This window comes from Chrysochloris asiatica, unplaced genomic scaffold (genome assembly GCF_000296735.1).
Source record: "Chrysochloris asiatica unplaced genomic scaffold, ChrAsi1.0 scaffold00002, whole genome shotgun sequence".
NCBI lineage: Eukaryota > Metazoa > Chordata > Mammalia > Afrosoricida > Chrysochloridae > Chrysochloris > Chrysochloris asiatica.
In genome coordinates, this window is record NW_006408520.1 from 32,845,145 (window position 1) to 32,860,459 (window position 15,315).

Here is a 15,315-nt window from a genome sequence, read left to right on the forward strand (position 1 = left end):
TGATTCTCCAGGATAGGAGCGGAGGCCTCTGGGACCATCAACGAAGAAGAGCCGAGAGCGGGACCCTACCCAGAGAAACAGAGATGCCTGAGATGGAGACAGAGATGATGACATGGAGTGATGAAGCGACTGGGGACTTTGGACTGTGGGCTGAAAACTGGGGGTAGGAGGGGGAAGTATAGGGAGCAGGTTTCTGGGATATACCCTTTGGGTGGTTGAGGATGCATGGAGGGGATTGGAACCATGGCAGTGAGATGATATATGATGGAATGAATGTAAAACTAAAGTTCTCCCATGTAAACTATCATATAATTCACAATCAAGCATTAAAAAAAAAAAAAATGCTTATGTACAGTTTGTTGTTGTTAAATGCTGTCATAAGTTTCAACTCATAGCAACCCTGTATAAGGTTTCCAAGGAGCACCTGGTGAGCTTGAACCACCTATCTTGCGGTTCAAGCCAACCTGGCAGTCCATCTCATTAACACACAGCACCACAACAGGACTCCACAGGTACAGTTTAAAGACTAGTAACAAAATGAATACCTGTGTACCCACCACCTGACTTAAAAAATAGATTCTCAGGATCTTATAAGCACCTGTGTGGTCCCCCAACCCCAAATGCTCCCTACTCAAAACCTAAGGTAACCACTGCCCTTAAGTTTGTGATAATCATTGCTTTGTCTTTCTTTTGACTTTCACCTCTATGTATGTATTTCTAAGTTATGTGTTGTTTAGTTTTACTTGTCTTTTAACTTTGTAATATGGAGTCATACTATATGAACTCTTTGTAGCTTCCTGCTTTGGGGCTGTGTTGATGCATGCAGCTATATATCATTTTCACTGCTATATACAATTCAGTACTAAGAATACCCCATAATCTATTTATTGGTGTTTGCTAATATATATGTGGGAATTTTCCCATTTTGTCTTTAATTTTCAGTACTGCTATATATACCTTTTTGTGTTTTTCTCCTGGAGACATAAGCAAGAGTTTCTCCAAGGTAAATACCTACAAATGGAACTTCAGGTGATAAGAGAAACACCCTCTTGCTTCAATGAGATGATTATATGATTTTCTTCTCTAATCTGTTGATGTGGTTAATTAAATTCAATGGTTTTGTGATATTACATTAGTCTTGCATACTAGCATAAAACTGAAGTTAATTGTGACAAATTCTCTTTTTAATACAGTGTTGGATTTGGTTTGCTAATATCTTGCTTAAGATTTTTATTTCTATAGCCTATAATCTTTCTTCTTATCCTTGTCTGGCTTTGGTAAAAGAGTTATATTAGCTTCATAAAATAGAAATTGTTTCATATTTTTCTACTCTCTGGAATCACTACATTTTGCATTAACTATTTCCTGGACTTTGGTAGAACTCACCTATAAACAGACCCTGGGAGCCAGGTCCTGTGTACAGGCAAAAGAGAAGCTTTAGATGGATTCAGTTTCTTTAACGATACAATTATTTAGGTTTTCCTGAATTACTTTTCAGAGTTTGGGTTTTTAAGATGTTACCTATTTCATCTACGTTTTTAAATTCTGGGGTTTCCAGTTACTCATATCTTCTTAATATCTGTTTCGGTTTCATAGCATTTTCTATTCATAGTATATTGTTTATTTGTGCCTTCTTTTTTTTTTAACTTGCCAGAGGATGGTCAATTTTATTCATCTTGTCAAATAACTAACTTATGACATTGCTGAACCTTCTCTTAAATGGTTTCAGTCTCTTTCTATCTTGGTTTTCTTCATTCAGATTTTCTGTGTTCTTAGTTTTATTTTATTTCTGTTCATTTTTTTTGTTTTATTTCAAGCTGGAATTTTATCTCATGAAAATTGAACCTGTCATCTTCTTTAATGTAAGTGTTACTTATAGTTAAAGCTTTCTAAGTACTACTTTAGCTGAGTCTTTCTTCTTTTGTTGTAAACGTTTTAGTTATTATTTAGCTCTAAATGCGTTTTCCATTATGATTTCAACTTTGACCCATGAGTGGATAATGATGTTTGGGGGGGGCAGGATGTATTTGTTGTTTTTACAAGTTGCTAGGACACCATTTCATTACTCTGAAAATTGACAAGTGAAGGAAAAACTCAGGCATTTAGCTTATCTTTCCTCTATTTCTGGTAAACCAAATATGTGATTCAGAAAAGTTTTTCTTTTTAGAAGAGTCCAACTCAGCAAACACAGATTCCTAATAAAATGCGGAGTCCTGGTGTGGCACTGTGGGTTAATGCACTGGACTGCAAAGTCAATTTGATCCACAAGGTAGCGGTTCAAGCTCACCAGCCGCTCCTTGGAAGCCCTATGCAGGATTGCTATGGGTCGGAACTGACTCGATGGCACTTAACAACAACAATAAAATAATGGGCTTATACTACAAGCATCAAAGAATGTTAAAACCAGTATCTGAAAACTTAAATGGAGAGCTTCATAATGGAGGACTCAGGCAGATAACAGCTGAACCCACTGATTAATTTAGTATCATTGGAATTGTGACGCCTCATAGTACACTACAATAGAAGTACAGCCTCACCTCTGAAGCAGGCTTATCAAAAAGAAAGAAAAAAATAATAATATAATTAAGTATCTAAATGAAACTATCAGTTTACTGAAAATAGAAAGGATATAGGAAGAATTTAATATTAAATGATACCCAAGAAAGCAATTGACCAGATCCAGAATATGGCATCTTCAATAGGATGAATGACCTCGTTTCTTCTACAATTAAGGGAGGGAAAAAGAGGGGAATAGTATGGGGGGAAGTGACTTAAGAGCCACTAAAAAATTGAATATTATAATTTCAGCATTTTTGTTGTTTTTATTGGGAAGATCATGTAGGGGATCCAGGTCACCATAATACCAGAAATAGAAGTTCAGCTTACTCGCTAGGGATAAGGAGTTCATTGTTCTTTATACTTTTCTATCACACTCTAGTCTTTTAAAATAGAAATCATCTTTATGGCCCATTATAAATCTGTAATATCTTGCTTAATACATTAAATGTTTATCTTAAAAAGTTGTACATAAATCTAATTTACTTTTATCTTAAAAGATAAAATCTACTTTAATCTTAAAAGAATTAAGGACTTTTATTGTAGCTGATGTTTTTTACAAAATGAATATTTTTTCAAGAAAAAGACCTGCCCCTAACTTAAATTTTGACTTTTATGTAGTGAATTTTCTTAAGAGACAGAACAAACATATCATTACAAATAATTTTTTAAAAATGTCACTGTTCTACAAAAGATTCCTGGGTCTGCCCATAGCATAAGCCCTTGGAATTTTTCATAACATCATTTGACCTATATCATTTAACCCTTTTAAAAGAACAGTACAAAAATTAAAGTTATAACATTTGTCATTGAAATAAATGGATGTGTAGTTTTAAAGACAGAGCCCGTAGCGGGTCAAACCTGAAGACCAAGCAGATATAGACTGATATAGGCTGACTCACTTTGCCCAGATGTTGTCTTCAAACAATGTATGATCATTTTAGGAGGAGGGATTCTACTTCATCAGCAACGTCCAGTATTGTTCTTTTAGAAAAAAATGGGAACAGGAAGTACTGCTAGCTTGTCACTGCTGTTACTTCATTTCTGATGATAATTAATTGATGTGTTTAATTCTAATCTTTCCTAAATAACAATCATGTGTCTAAGGGCAGTTATTTAAAATATTTTTTTGTAAAGAGAGCAGGGGTCAGAGTACCATTGGAGAGGTCCTCTTTGGAAGGAGAAAGCTGTGTGATGCTCTAAGGTCATTATTTATAGATAAAAGCAATCATGTGCAGCCTGCTGGCACAACCCACTCACTGTGTTCCATGACATTTATTATAGGCAGAGAATTTTTTGTGGGCCTTTCCAAAAGGACAAATCAACGAGGTGCTGAAATCTTGGCTGATACTTTTAAGGTAGGTAAAGGATAATTTATGCAAGGCACAGAATAATTAATAAATATTCATAGACCCATTGAATCAATATGTCATGAATATTAGTGTTTATATGTCACCAGCTTTGCAGAACAATTGCTAGTATTGCTAGGAATTCTAGGGGTTTTCAGCTTGCTCAATAAATAGGTTTTGTAGTGTTACCACAGCAGGGACAGATATAAAACTATTATGAGAATCTTATGTTTTCTCTCAGTTTATAATCCTACAACTACCTGCAGACATTCCTAACACAACCAAAGACTTAACAGACAAATCTGGAGCCCCAGTGGATATGGAGGTGTGAATTCTTCAGACTAGAATCGGAGGCTGCCTGTGTTTGGGTGCCTACTATATGCCAGACACTGTGCTTAGTGGACCCTTTACTCTAGTGACCACCAATAGGTTGGTTTATCAAATTGTTTAGGAAAGGATATAATCCACAAGTAGATCTGTTACGCCACGAGGATCTGAGGCTTCAGCAAGCCACAGTTTGAACTGGGTATTCAGACACACCTTCCCAGAGTGGCCCCCTCAGTAGATGAAACAGCAAATGAAAGTTGTTGGCACTGTAACACATCTGGAAGGAAACTCTGCACTTTCTTCTTACAGTCTTCATTTAATTGTCATTACCGAAACCTGAGTGTCCCAACTTTCCTTATAAATCTGCAGAGGCCCCGGCAGCCTACAGTGGAACAGTTTTAAATCCATTTTAGAATTATTCTTCCATGTCTAATGGCTTATTTTTCTATTTTATGCATAGGACTATGCTGTCTCCACGGTCCCAGTGGCCAATGCTTTGCATCTCAAGAGTTTCTGCAGCATGGCTGGACCTAACCTGATCGCAATTGGGTCCAGTGAAGCCGCACAGAAAGCTCTGAAGGTATATCAAAAATATTCCTCCTTCTAGATGTTGTGGGTCCTGCCTGCCATATGATCTTCCTAATTCTGTCTGCTGGCTGGGCATAAGTAAGGCTGTCAGGGAGAAGACAGGCTGGAGCTGGAGGTTTCTGTGATGTGCACTGTCACAAACTCATATCCAGTAGGAACCACATACACAAGCGTAAAAAGGACTCTTCACTGGGAACTGCTCTTAATCACACATCAGGTTCCTTAGAAATGCCATGATTCAGAATGGTCAATGCCAAACTCATCACAGCTGCTCCCTGTGGGAGCATGCCACCAGATACAGATCCCTGTATGTCATGTGTTCTGACTTAAGTTAGGTATCTGATACACCGAGGGGTTGCTGTATCATTCTTATCTTTGTGTATGTCTGAACTGTTTCCTAATGATCTTTTAGGAAGTCATGATTCAGAAATACCTAAAAATCTTACTGTCTTCATTTGTATTTATAACAATTAAATTTTAGGACAAATGTTAGAGATGGGAATTAAAAAGGCCAAGTCACACAGCTAAACCAAAAGTGGAAATCCCTAATATTGAAGATCTCCTTTTTGTTTCAGTACATTACAGTGAAAAGACACTTTGCTCTCCTCTGTAACTAACAACTCTGTAAGGTGATCTAGAAGCATCATCTTCAGCATACATATCATGTCTCTTTAACTTAAAATGTGCTTGGTCCATACACACACATACCCATAGCTGTCAAGTGAATTCCAGCTCATAGCGATTCTAGGTTGCTGTTGTGTTGTTGTTAGGTGTTGTCCAGTCAGTTCCGACTCATAGTGACCCTGTATAGGGTTTTCAAGAAGCAACTGCCAACCTTATGGTTAGCAGTCCAGTGCTTATCCTACAGTGCCTCATCAGGACTCCAGAGATTCTATAGGACAGAGTAAAGCTGCACAATATGGTTTCCAAGGCTGTGATCTGAATAGAAGCAGATGGCCACATCTTTCTTCTGTGAAACAACTGGTGGGTTCAAACCACTGACTTTCTGGTTAGCAGCCAAGTACTTAGCCACTTCAGGGATCCTTCACTTGACCCGTACCCACCGACTGCCACTGAGTCAATACTGACTCACAGAAACCCTATATAAGATTTCCAAGACTGTACTTCTTTATGGGAGAAGACAGCCACATCTTTTTTCCGCAGAGTAGCTGGTGGGTTTGAACCACCGACCTTGCAGTTAGCAGCCTAGTGTTCAACCCACAGCACCACCAGGACTCCTCACTGAGCCCATGTTATTGTTGTTAAGTGCTGTCGAGTCAGTTCCGACTCATAGCGATTCTGTACAGGGTTTCCAAGGAGCCGCTGGTGAGTTCGAACTGCCGACCTTGCGGTTCAAACCCCTCTTGTGGTCGAATGTTCATCCTACAGTTCCCACCAGGACTAGTGGGCTCTTAAGAAATATTTGGTGAATCTGTATGAATAAATAAATGAGAAAGATAGTTTTATCTCCATTTTACAAATGAGAAAACCAGACTGTCATTTGAGCAGGTCAAAAAGCTGGTCATAAGTGGTGGGCTGGAACTGTAGTCTGATCCTTCACTTGCAGGTCACACATACATGACCTATTAGAGGACCAAAGGCAAGGCCCTTGAAGAAACTCCTCCTAGGCAGAGAGAGGTAAATATTGATTTGTTTCGAGTCATTTTTCCCTTCTACATCAGGGTGAGAGTCGATAGAGTTTAGCTGGGAAACAATCATTGCCTCGAACCCAACTTCACCTCTATGTTACCTGCAACTTCATCAGCCAGCTCACTTGATTTTTTTTCCCTCAATTTCCCCAACTATATCTGTCATTGTAGTTTTAGGGATTTTTAACAATTGTTGCTGTATGATCTGTCTCAAAATTTGATTTGTATCATGGTGGTTTTTCCTTGTTTCTTTTGGAGAGTCTCTTAGGTTCTGTTTTGTCTGGAAGGCTGTTAACTTCCTAGATGTAAAAAGAATTGTGTTCTGAAAGAAAATATTTGATGAACAGTGCCACTCAGCTTGTCTAGTAAGATTATTTTTCTGCTTGGGGATTTTTACCATATCTAACTATGACAGCTGGGACAATTGGGTTGGTCTACACATACCTGAAATTTATTGCAAGGCCCTGTTGGTTGTTGTTGTTAAGTGCCAGTGAGTCAGTTCCAACTCATGGTGACCCTGTATAGGGTTTCCAAGGAGTGGCTGGTGAGTTTGAACCACCAACCTTGTGGTTCAAGCCGACCTTGCAGTCCAGTGCTGTATTCTAACAGCACAAGGCCCTGGGGCAGAGGAAATGACCCTGGTGGTGCAGTAGTTAAAGTACTCAGTTGCTAACTAAAAGGTCAGTGGTTCAAACCCATCAGCTGCTCTGAGGAAGAAAGATGTAGCACCTGCTTCATAAAATTTTCATACAGCCTGGAAACCCTATGGTGCAATTCAGCTCTACCTATAAGGGCACTGTGAGTCAGAATCAATTCAACAGCAATGAGTAGGACAGGAGAAGGCTGGAGCTAGTCTAAATCCTGTCTTTGTACAATTTAACAGGAAGAATCCCTTCTGGGTGGACAAATTAGAAGAAGGAAAAAAAAAAAAACAAAAAAAAAACCCTGCTTCCCATACTAGACTATGAACCTAATTTAAATAGCTTATAATCAAGTCTGGAGAAGAAGGAAAAAAAAAAACATAACAAAGAGATAATACAATATGGCTAAGTAGCTATGTTATATGAAATAGGTTCTAACTGTGATTAGAAGTTCAGAGGAAAGAGAATTTAGTGAAAGAGTTCAGTGCAAGGACGTTCTGGTGGGTACATAGCATAGCAAAGACTGAGAACAAAGTAAATTTATGATATGTAAGAAGACCAGAAGCCAAAACCCAAATTCAGCAGTTGCTGAAGTTGATTCCAATGCATGGGGATCCCATGTGTTATGCTCCATAGGGTTTTCTTGGCTGTAATTTTTTCAGAAGTAGTTTATCAGATCTTTCTTACAGAGCAGCTGGGTGGGTCCCAACCACCAAACTTGAGGTCACTATTGTTGCTAAGTGTTGGAGAGTCAGTTATGACTCATGGTCAACTCATAGCGACCTGTATAGGGTTTCTGAGGAGCAGCTGGTGGGTTTGAACTGCCAACCTTGTGGTTCACAGTCCAGTGCAGATCTTACAGTGCCACAACTGCTTGTGCTACTGAGGCTCCTTTGAGGAAACCACTCTAACTGGTTTTGAGAACTACCAAAGATTCAGCTAGATGAGGCAGGAAAAGGCAGAAGTGCAGACTTCAAAGTGAGGAAGAGAGCATGTATATCTCCTGAAGCAGGAGTCTGGATACCCACAGGGCTCTAAGCAGAAGAGGACTGCATTGCTTCAGAGGTATTCAATCAGGACTCCTTTTGCAGAAAATTTGGTGAGGGGAGAGCCTGCAGTCGGAAGAGAGAAGTATCAATGAGCTGGGAAAAGAAAATCAAGTCCCAAGTTCCATGTATGCCATGGCAGCTCACTCCCATTTTCTGTTCATCTTCCCCTTCCCATTGCCATGTTCTCTAACACCACATCCCCTACATGCCTCCTATGAGCACTTTGTAATCCTCTATTATCCTAGAGTTCATTTGAGTTAGTGTTAATAATGATGTTTACTGTATACTTAAAACCTTTTGTGTCACAAGCTATACATATTCCTTACTGAGAAGAACGACATTGTTTGGAGATTGCATTTACCAACAACAAATGTGCTGCTGAAACCAAGGGCCTGTGGAGTCTACATGCCTACATGCCACGTTCCTAACATCCAAAAAGTCCTGTTAGAGTAAGAACAAGAAAGAACAAGAGGACAAACTGAACTAAAGAGCAATTCTGAACTAAAGAGATTCACCTGAAGACATGATCACTGGTTGGAAAATCACTGAAATTTAGATTTAGGTGAACTATGCTGCTTATGGCTAAACTTTGTCTCTCATACTTTGGACATATTGTCAGGAGGAAATAGTCGCTGGAGAAGGGTATCATGCTTGGTAAGATGGAGGGTCAGAGAAAAAGAGGAAGACCCCCAACAAGATGGATCGGCCAAGTGGCATCATTGATGGACTCAAGTGGGGCAGCGGTAGTGAGGTTGGCCCAGGATCGGACATTGTTTCGTTCTGCTGTGCATGGCGTCGCTATGAGTCGGTTCTGACTTGATGGCACCTGACAACAACAACATGCTGCTTATTTGTAGACCTGGTGTGGTGTTGCGGGTTAATGCACTGGAATGCAAAGTCAGTTAGAACCACAAGGTTGTCAGTTCAAACTCACCAATCAATAAAGTTGAAAATGGTGTAACTCTCCTACTACTAACTTACAGATACAGATACTGAAATAGAAAGATAGGCAGGTGGATAAAGATATAAAATATCATTTAAAAATTATATAAGTATTATAGACTGTTTATCCCATCTGACAGGTGAAAATTCTGGGGTCTGATGAAATAACAGCATTTGACCAGTATCTCATGGTTCCAGAATTAGGTTTCCTGAACCTTGTCTCCTATTCCCAACTGCCCACTCCACTTCCAACTCCATATCCATTCTTTTTAATCGGAAAACATTTACTAATCATATTTCCTTTAATTGGCATTAGCTGAGCACCCTCTATCTCTGCCTTTCTAACTTTCTTCCCTCATCCCATGTTTTTACTGGTATCAGGAATCCTAGCCTGTCTTAAGGAAGGTATAAATTCAATCCCAGATGTCTGTTTTTTCTTTTACAAACCTTATGTCTCAGTTCTTGCCTCTATGGAGAAGCCCCTGACTACTTGGGCATCTCTTTGAAGGGCATATCGTTTAAATGGAGGTGAACTGTACATTCTGGCACCACTCACTGAAAGCCTGATTGCTTCCCACATCTGTCACTGCTCTCTGAGTACTCCCTTCCTTTGGAGTCTGAAAGCTGCGTCTTACATATTCATGCAAAGCTGAGAGCCCAAGGGCTTCTGGGTATTCTTACTGCATTTGAAACAATTTGTAATGGGTTTCTATCTATTCTTGGTTAATGAAGTGGGTTCTCATGGAGATAGACATCAGATCTGTCTAGGTTGTAGTAGATTTAATAGTGTGTGTATTATATATTTAAATGGAATCATCTATCTAGGAAGATTTTATCAACTTTCTGCTAAAAAACAACACATTTAATAAAGGATACAAACGCGGGGAAGGACGAGAGGAGGACATACTATTGCTGCATTTAACCATTGATTGGCCAGGGTTCTGGAAGTTAGGTTGATTTGAACAAATACCTAGAGATATTTAACATCAAGTCTGATCCTAGAAATACTAATATCTAAGTAAAATTCATCTTTAAAGCAACCTGCCTTTCTTTAGTTTTTTTTCTCATACTTTCCATCATTCCCTTCATGCCCCTGGGAAGCTCCCTTCTTCATCATGCCCAAGTCTGTCAAGTTAGAAAAGTAAGTAAGGTGGGATGACTTCATTCATGTACAAATAGTAGGCTTATTAGGACTCTTCAGAGAGAATACTTACCGTCTCAACAAAATGAGCCTTCCTGTTGCTCCACAGCTATAACTGGGCTCACAAACATAATATTAAGCAAAAGGAGCCAATTTTCCAAACATACATATTCTCCTATTTCATTCATATAAACAACAGGCAAAATTCTCTGCTGTTACTTAGTTATTGGCAGGTATTTTGCAAATGAGGGAAAGAGTCTTGGCTAGGAGAGAGAAGGAGAGAGTCCTTTGCTATTTCTGGACCTGGATAGGTGATCATTTTGACAATTCTTAGAACCATCGAGTTATCGTTTGTGTACTTTTTTGCATAAGCATGTTATACTTTAATTTTTGAAGTTTAAAATTATCTCATACATATTATATGGTTGAAAGTTGTCATGCTTAATTTACAAAAATACTTCTCCAATGGTTGTTGTTGTTAAATGCCATTGAGTCAGTTGCGCCGCATAGCAGCCCTGCGTAGGGGTTTCTAAGGGGCAGCTGGTGGGTTTGAACTGCCAACTTCTCAGTTAGCAGTCCAGTGCTTATCCTATAGCGCTACAACAGGACTCCGATTCTCCAATTGTTATGTCTAACTCCCAAACACCTGCTTTACCCTCTACCCTATGCTTGTCTTTTCTAACTAAGGAAAGGGTGAGGGAGATTTGCACCATATCTCATCCATTCTTTTTCTAAATCCATGCCAAAATCTCCTTCCTTTCCAAGACCCTGGATTCAGTCTATGCTGTCACAGGAGCAAAGATGGAAACTTATGACTTTGCTGTTGTTTTTGTTGTTAAGTGTCGTGGAGTCGATTCCGACCCATAGCGACCCTGTATAGGGTTTCCAAGGAGCGGATGGTGAGCCACACCTGCAATTCAAACAACTTTGCGGTCCAGCACATTAACCCACAGCACCACAAAATGTCTCTTAACTCAGTATCTTTTGTTGCATTCGATCCTTTTGTCAATTGAGAAAAAAATAAATAAATAAGGAAAGATGCAAGAGAATAGGGGAGAGACAGAGAGGAAGGGAGAAAGGGTGATTCTTAGATGAAGATTTTCTGAATAAGAAAATCATTCTGCAAAACTTGGAAGTTGGGGGCTGTGCCATCTGCTAGCCTGGAACAAGCTGAGCATTCTCACCTTCCTCACCCTGGGCAAGAGATTTTCTCCCTTTGGCGAACACAGTTTTGTTTAATGACCTCCCTTTCTGCCCTTTCCTTCTATCCTTTATCATTTCTTTCCTTTCCTTTCTTTCTTTAAAGTTTTTACTGTGAATTGAGTGATAGTTTACATGGCAGAACATCAGTTTCCCACTCTGGTAATGTAGTAGTTATGAATTGGGCTGCTAACCTCAGGGTCAGCAGGTCGAAACTACCAGTTTTTCTGCGGGAGAAAGATAAGGCTTTCTGCTCCTGTAAAGATTTACAGCCTTGGAAACCCTGTTCAGGGTCGCTACGAGTCGGAACCGACTCCACGGCACATAACAACAACAACAAATTGTATTTTGTTTCATTGCAATGATTACAATCCCCTCCATGTGCCTTCGATTAACAGTATTTGCCTCTATTCCCCCCCCTTTTTTTTAATATATCCTTCTTATTCCTCTTTCTTCTTTTGTTTATAATTCTGATTTTTTGCATCACAATGAAGTAGTGTTTAAAAACACTTTTAATAGAAATATTTAAAAGATGTGTTAAAAGAATCATGAGATCATCCTTCCATTTTTCATGTCTTTGTCATGAAAATCAAGTTGAAATACAGTAAGTAGAATTCCAGTAGACTTGTAATTTTAAATTAAAATGCTCCTAGTATGTACATTTTGATCGAAATGTCTTTTAGGTTTCTTATCTACTTCCTGAAATAACTAACTGCATTTGTAAGGTTTCTTGAATGAGGCCATGGGCTGCTTTGCAACTAATTTAAATTGCAGAGCACACAGCATGTTTGTCTTTTGAATGACTAACTAATCAGGTCACTCAGACGGTATTTCCTCTCCTTTTGACTAAGCTTCTGCATTGATTTTGTGCCCAAAAATGTTCATGTTATTTTATAGATGGTTATGTAAAAATGAAGATGGAAAAACCCTTAATGTGTTTGGATTTTATATATTTTTTCAATGCCTGGAATTTCCTTTAATGACATAACCCAAAAAAACAGAATGACAACTGTTATCAACAGAGTGATTGAACTGGAAAAAGGAAGCCTTTTCCTTTTTAGTTGTTGTTGTCACAGGGAATTATTGTGTGTAGCCACAAGATTTTCCACTTTGGGTCTCTGCTACCAAAGGCATACTGACAGTTCCATTGTAGATTTAATTTAGTCTTATTATCTGGCTGTCTGTTCCAGTTATATTCACCAGACTCACAAAACAGTCATTTAAAAAAGAAAAAAAAAACCTACCATGCTTATGTTATGAAATTAAAACACAAACCAAATAGCCTCTGAATTTGTAACAACTGCTTATGTTCCTTTTCCTGGCAGCAGTTGCTTTATCTGACAATATTCCCAGAGCTGTATGCCAACAAGGATGGAGTGGCCAAACGAAAAAGTTTTGGCATGATAAGACACTAAATAATCAGAAGCTGTAAGACCAAAACAGCCATGCTGAATTTCAACACTAGTTCCAAGGTAGGAAGAAGGCAAAATTGGCCAAGTAGGTGAAAGGGACAAAATAATGTGCGTTTTCTTTTTTTTCAGTTTTCAAGAAAATATCAGAGAACAAAAAGGAAGAAATTATATTTTGAAGTTATGGCTTCTGTTTATTCTGTCCATTATACAACGGTCATCAGAAATATTTAACTGTACCTATGGGAGGGATCTTGTGGAGTCCTGGTGTGGCGCTGTAGGATAAGCACTGGACTGCAAGTCAGTTTGAACCTCAAGGCCGGAGGTTCAAACTCACCAGCTGCACCTTGGGTACCCTATATAGGGTCCCTGTGAGTCACTTGACACTTAACAACAACAACAACAACATGGTATCTTGCAGGGGAAATTCAAGCACTTGTTGGGTGGTTGGGTAAATGGCCTTTAAAGTGAGCCATTATGTACACTCCAAACAAAATATGTGTTGTAAATCCTAACCTTTATGCTTGTGGAGGGAGCTTTGGTAGGATTGTGGTTACAAATTGGGCTGCAAACCTTAAGGTCAGCAGTTCAAAACTACCAGCTGTTCCACAGGAGAAAGATGAAGCTTTCTGCTCCCATCAAGATTTACAGCCTCAGAAACCCTGTACAGGGTCGCTATGAGTCACAACCGACTCCACGGCCCACCACCAGCACCACCACCATGCCTGTGGAGTCCTGGTGTGGCTCTGTGAGATGATGCACTGGACCCCAATTTCGGTTTGAACTGCAGGGTTGGCGTTCAAACTCACCAGCCACTCTTTAGAATCCCTATACAGATCGCTTTGAGTCAGAAGTGACTCAATAGCACTTAACATCAACAACAAACATGCCTGTGATTGGAGTCCTGGTGTGTCACTGTACGATAATTCTGGACTGCTAACCTCAAGGTCTGTAGTTCAAACCCACCAGCTACTCCTCAAAAACCCTGTACAGGAAAGCTATGAGTCAGGCACTTAGCAACAACAATACCTGTGATTATAAAATCCCACTTGGGAATGGGTCATTCTCATGTTAATGAGATAGGGTAAGGATAGAATGTGTCATAAACCAATCTCTTTTGAAATACAAAAGAGATTAACAAATGAAAGAACAGAGATGGCAGATGTCAAGTCACATGAAGATTATCCAGGAGCAGGAGTTCAGAAGAGACCAGATCCGTCCTCCAGAGCCAACACAGAGAGAAACACTTCTAGAGTCACTCACATGTAGTATTTCTGATACAGCAGTGCTAAGTAATTAAGTCTTTCAATACAAGACGTCCCTACTAAAAAGTTTCTTATATGATCTTAAAGCAGTGGTTCCTAATGAGAGGTATAGTTCAGAATCACCTGAAAACACATAAGCCCTGGCCATACTCTAGAAAATTCTGGTGGTCTAGATATGGAATCGAGCCCGGACAGCAGCAGTGTGTTTTAAGAGCTCCACAGGTGATTCTGATATACAAACCAATTTGAGAGCCATGGCCTGCAAGAATCCTTGCAACTTCCAATAGCACCCAGCTAGCTTAGAATTTGGAGTCCTGGTGTGGCGTTATAGGATAAGCACTGGACCGCAAAACTAATGGTTCAAACTCACCAACCACTCCTCAGAAACCCTATACAGGGTCCCTATGAACTAGAAATAACTAAATGGCAATAAACAAGGAAAACAACGAGCTTAGAATTTAGAAGAAAGGAAACAACCTCTCCATAATCAGGTACAAAATAACATATTCCAATTAGACAGGCAAAAAAAAAAAAAAAAAATTAGAGAAATTATCCAAATTTAAGCCAAGGAAGACTAGAAACATCTTACTTTTTTGCTGCCTAGAGTTTAACATAGTATATATTTAAATGATAATGTCTTAAGGGTTAATGATTTGGATTCCACCAACCAACCCATTTAAAGAGGGAGCTCTGGTAACATAATGGTTATGAATCAGGCTGCAAACCTCAAGGTCAGCAGTTCGAAACTACCAGCTGTTCTGCCAGAGAAACATGAGGCTTTCTGCTCCCGTAAAGATTATAGCCTCGGAAACCTGTAAGGGTCGCTGTGAGTCGGAATCGACTCCACGGCACATAACAACAACAACAAAACTTAATAAGTTAGTAACTTGATAAGTTACACTTATCTGTCACTTTGTCATACTGTGGTGGCTTGTGAGTTGCTGTGATTCTAGAAGCTATGCCACAGGTTATGAATAGCAGAGAAATAGTGTCAGATATAGTGCCAGAAAATGAGACCCTCAGGTTGGAAGGCACTCAAAATGTGATTGTGGAAGAGCTGCCTCCTCAAAGTAGAGTTGACCAAGATGACTGTAAAGCCCATGTGACTAAAGCTCACGAGACCTTCATTTGCTGATGGGGCACAACTCAAAGTGAAGAGAAACAGCTGTAAACATCCATTAATAATAGGAACATACAAT

At 39.3% G+C, this 15,315-nt stretch overlaps 1 protein-coding gene across 2 annotated transcripts in view; it reads left to right on the top strand.

Annotated features, from left to right (window-relative positions):
- DDAH1 (dimethylarginine dimethylaminohydrolase 1) overlaps positions 1–15,315 on the top strand; it is a 217,794-nt gene that overhangs the window by 152,854 nt on the left and 49,625 nt on the right. For both annotated transcript variants that reach the window (XM_006830992.1, XM_006830993.1), the window contains exons 3-4: positions 3,841–3,914; positions 4,693–4,812. In XM_006830992.1, coding sequence (XP_006831055.1) covers positions 3,841–3,914; positions 4,693–4,812 — 194 coding nt within the window. The remainder of the gene's footprint in view (positions 1–3,840; positions 3,915–4,692; positions 4,813–15,315) is intronic.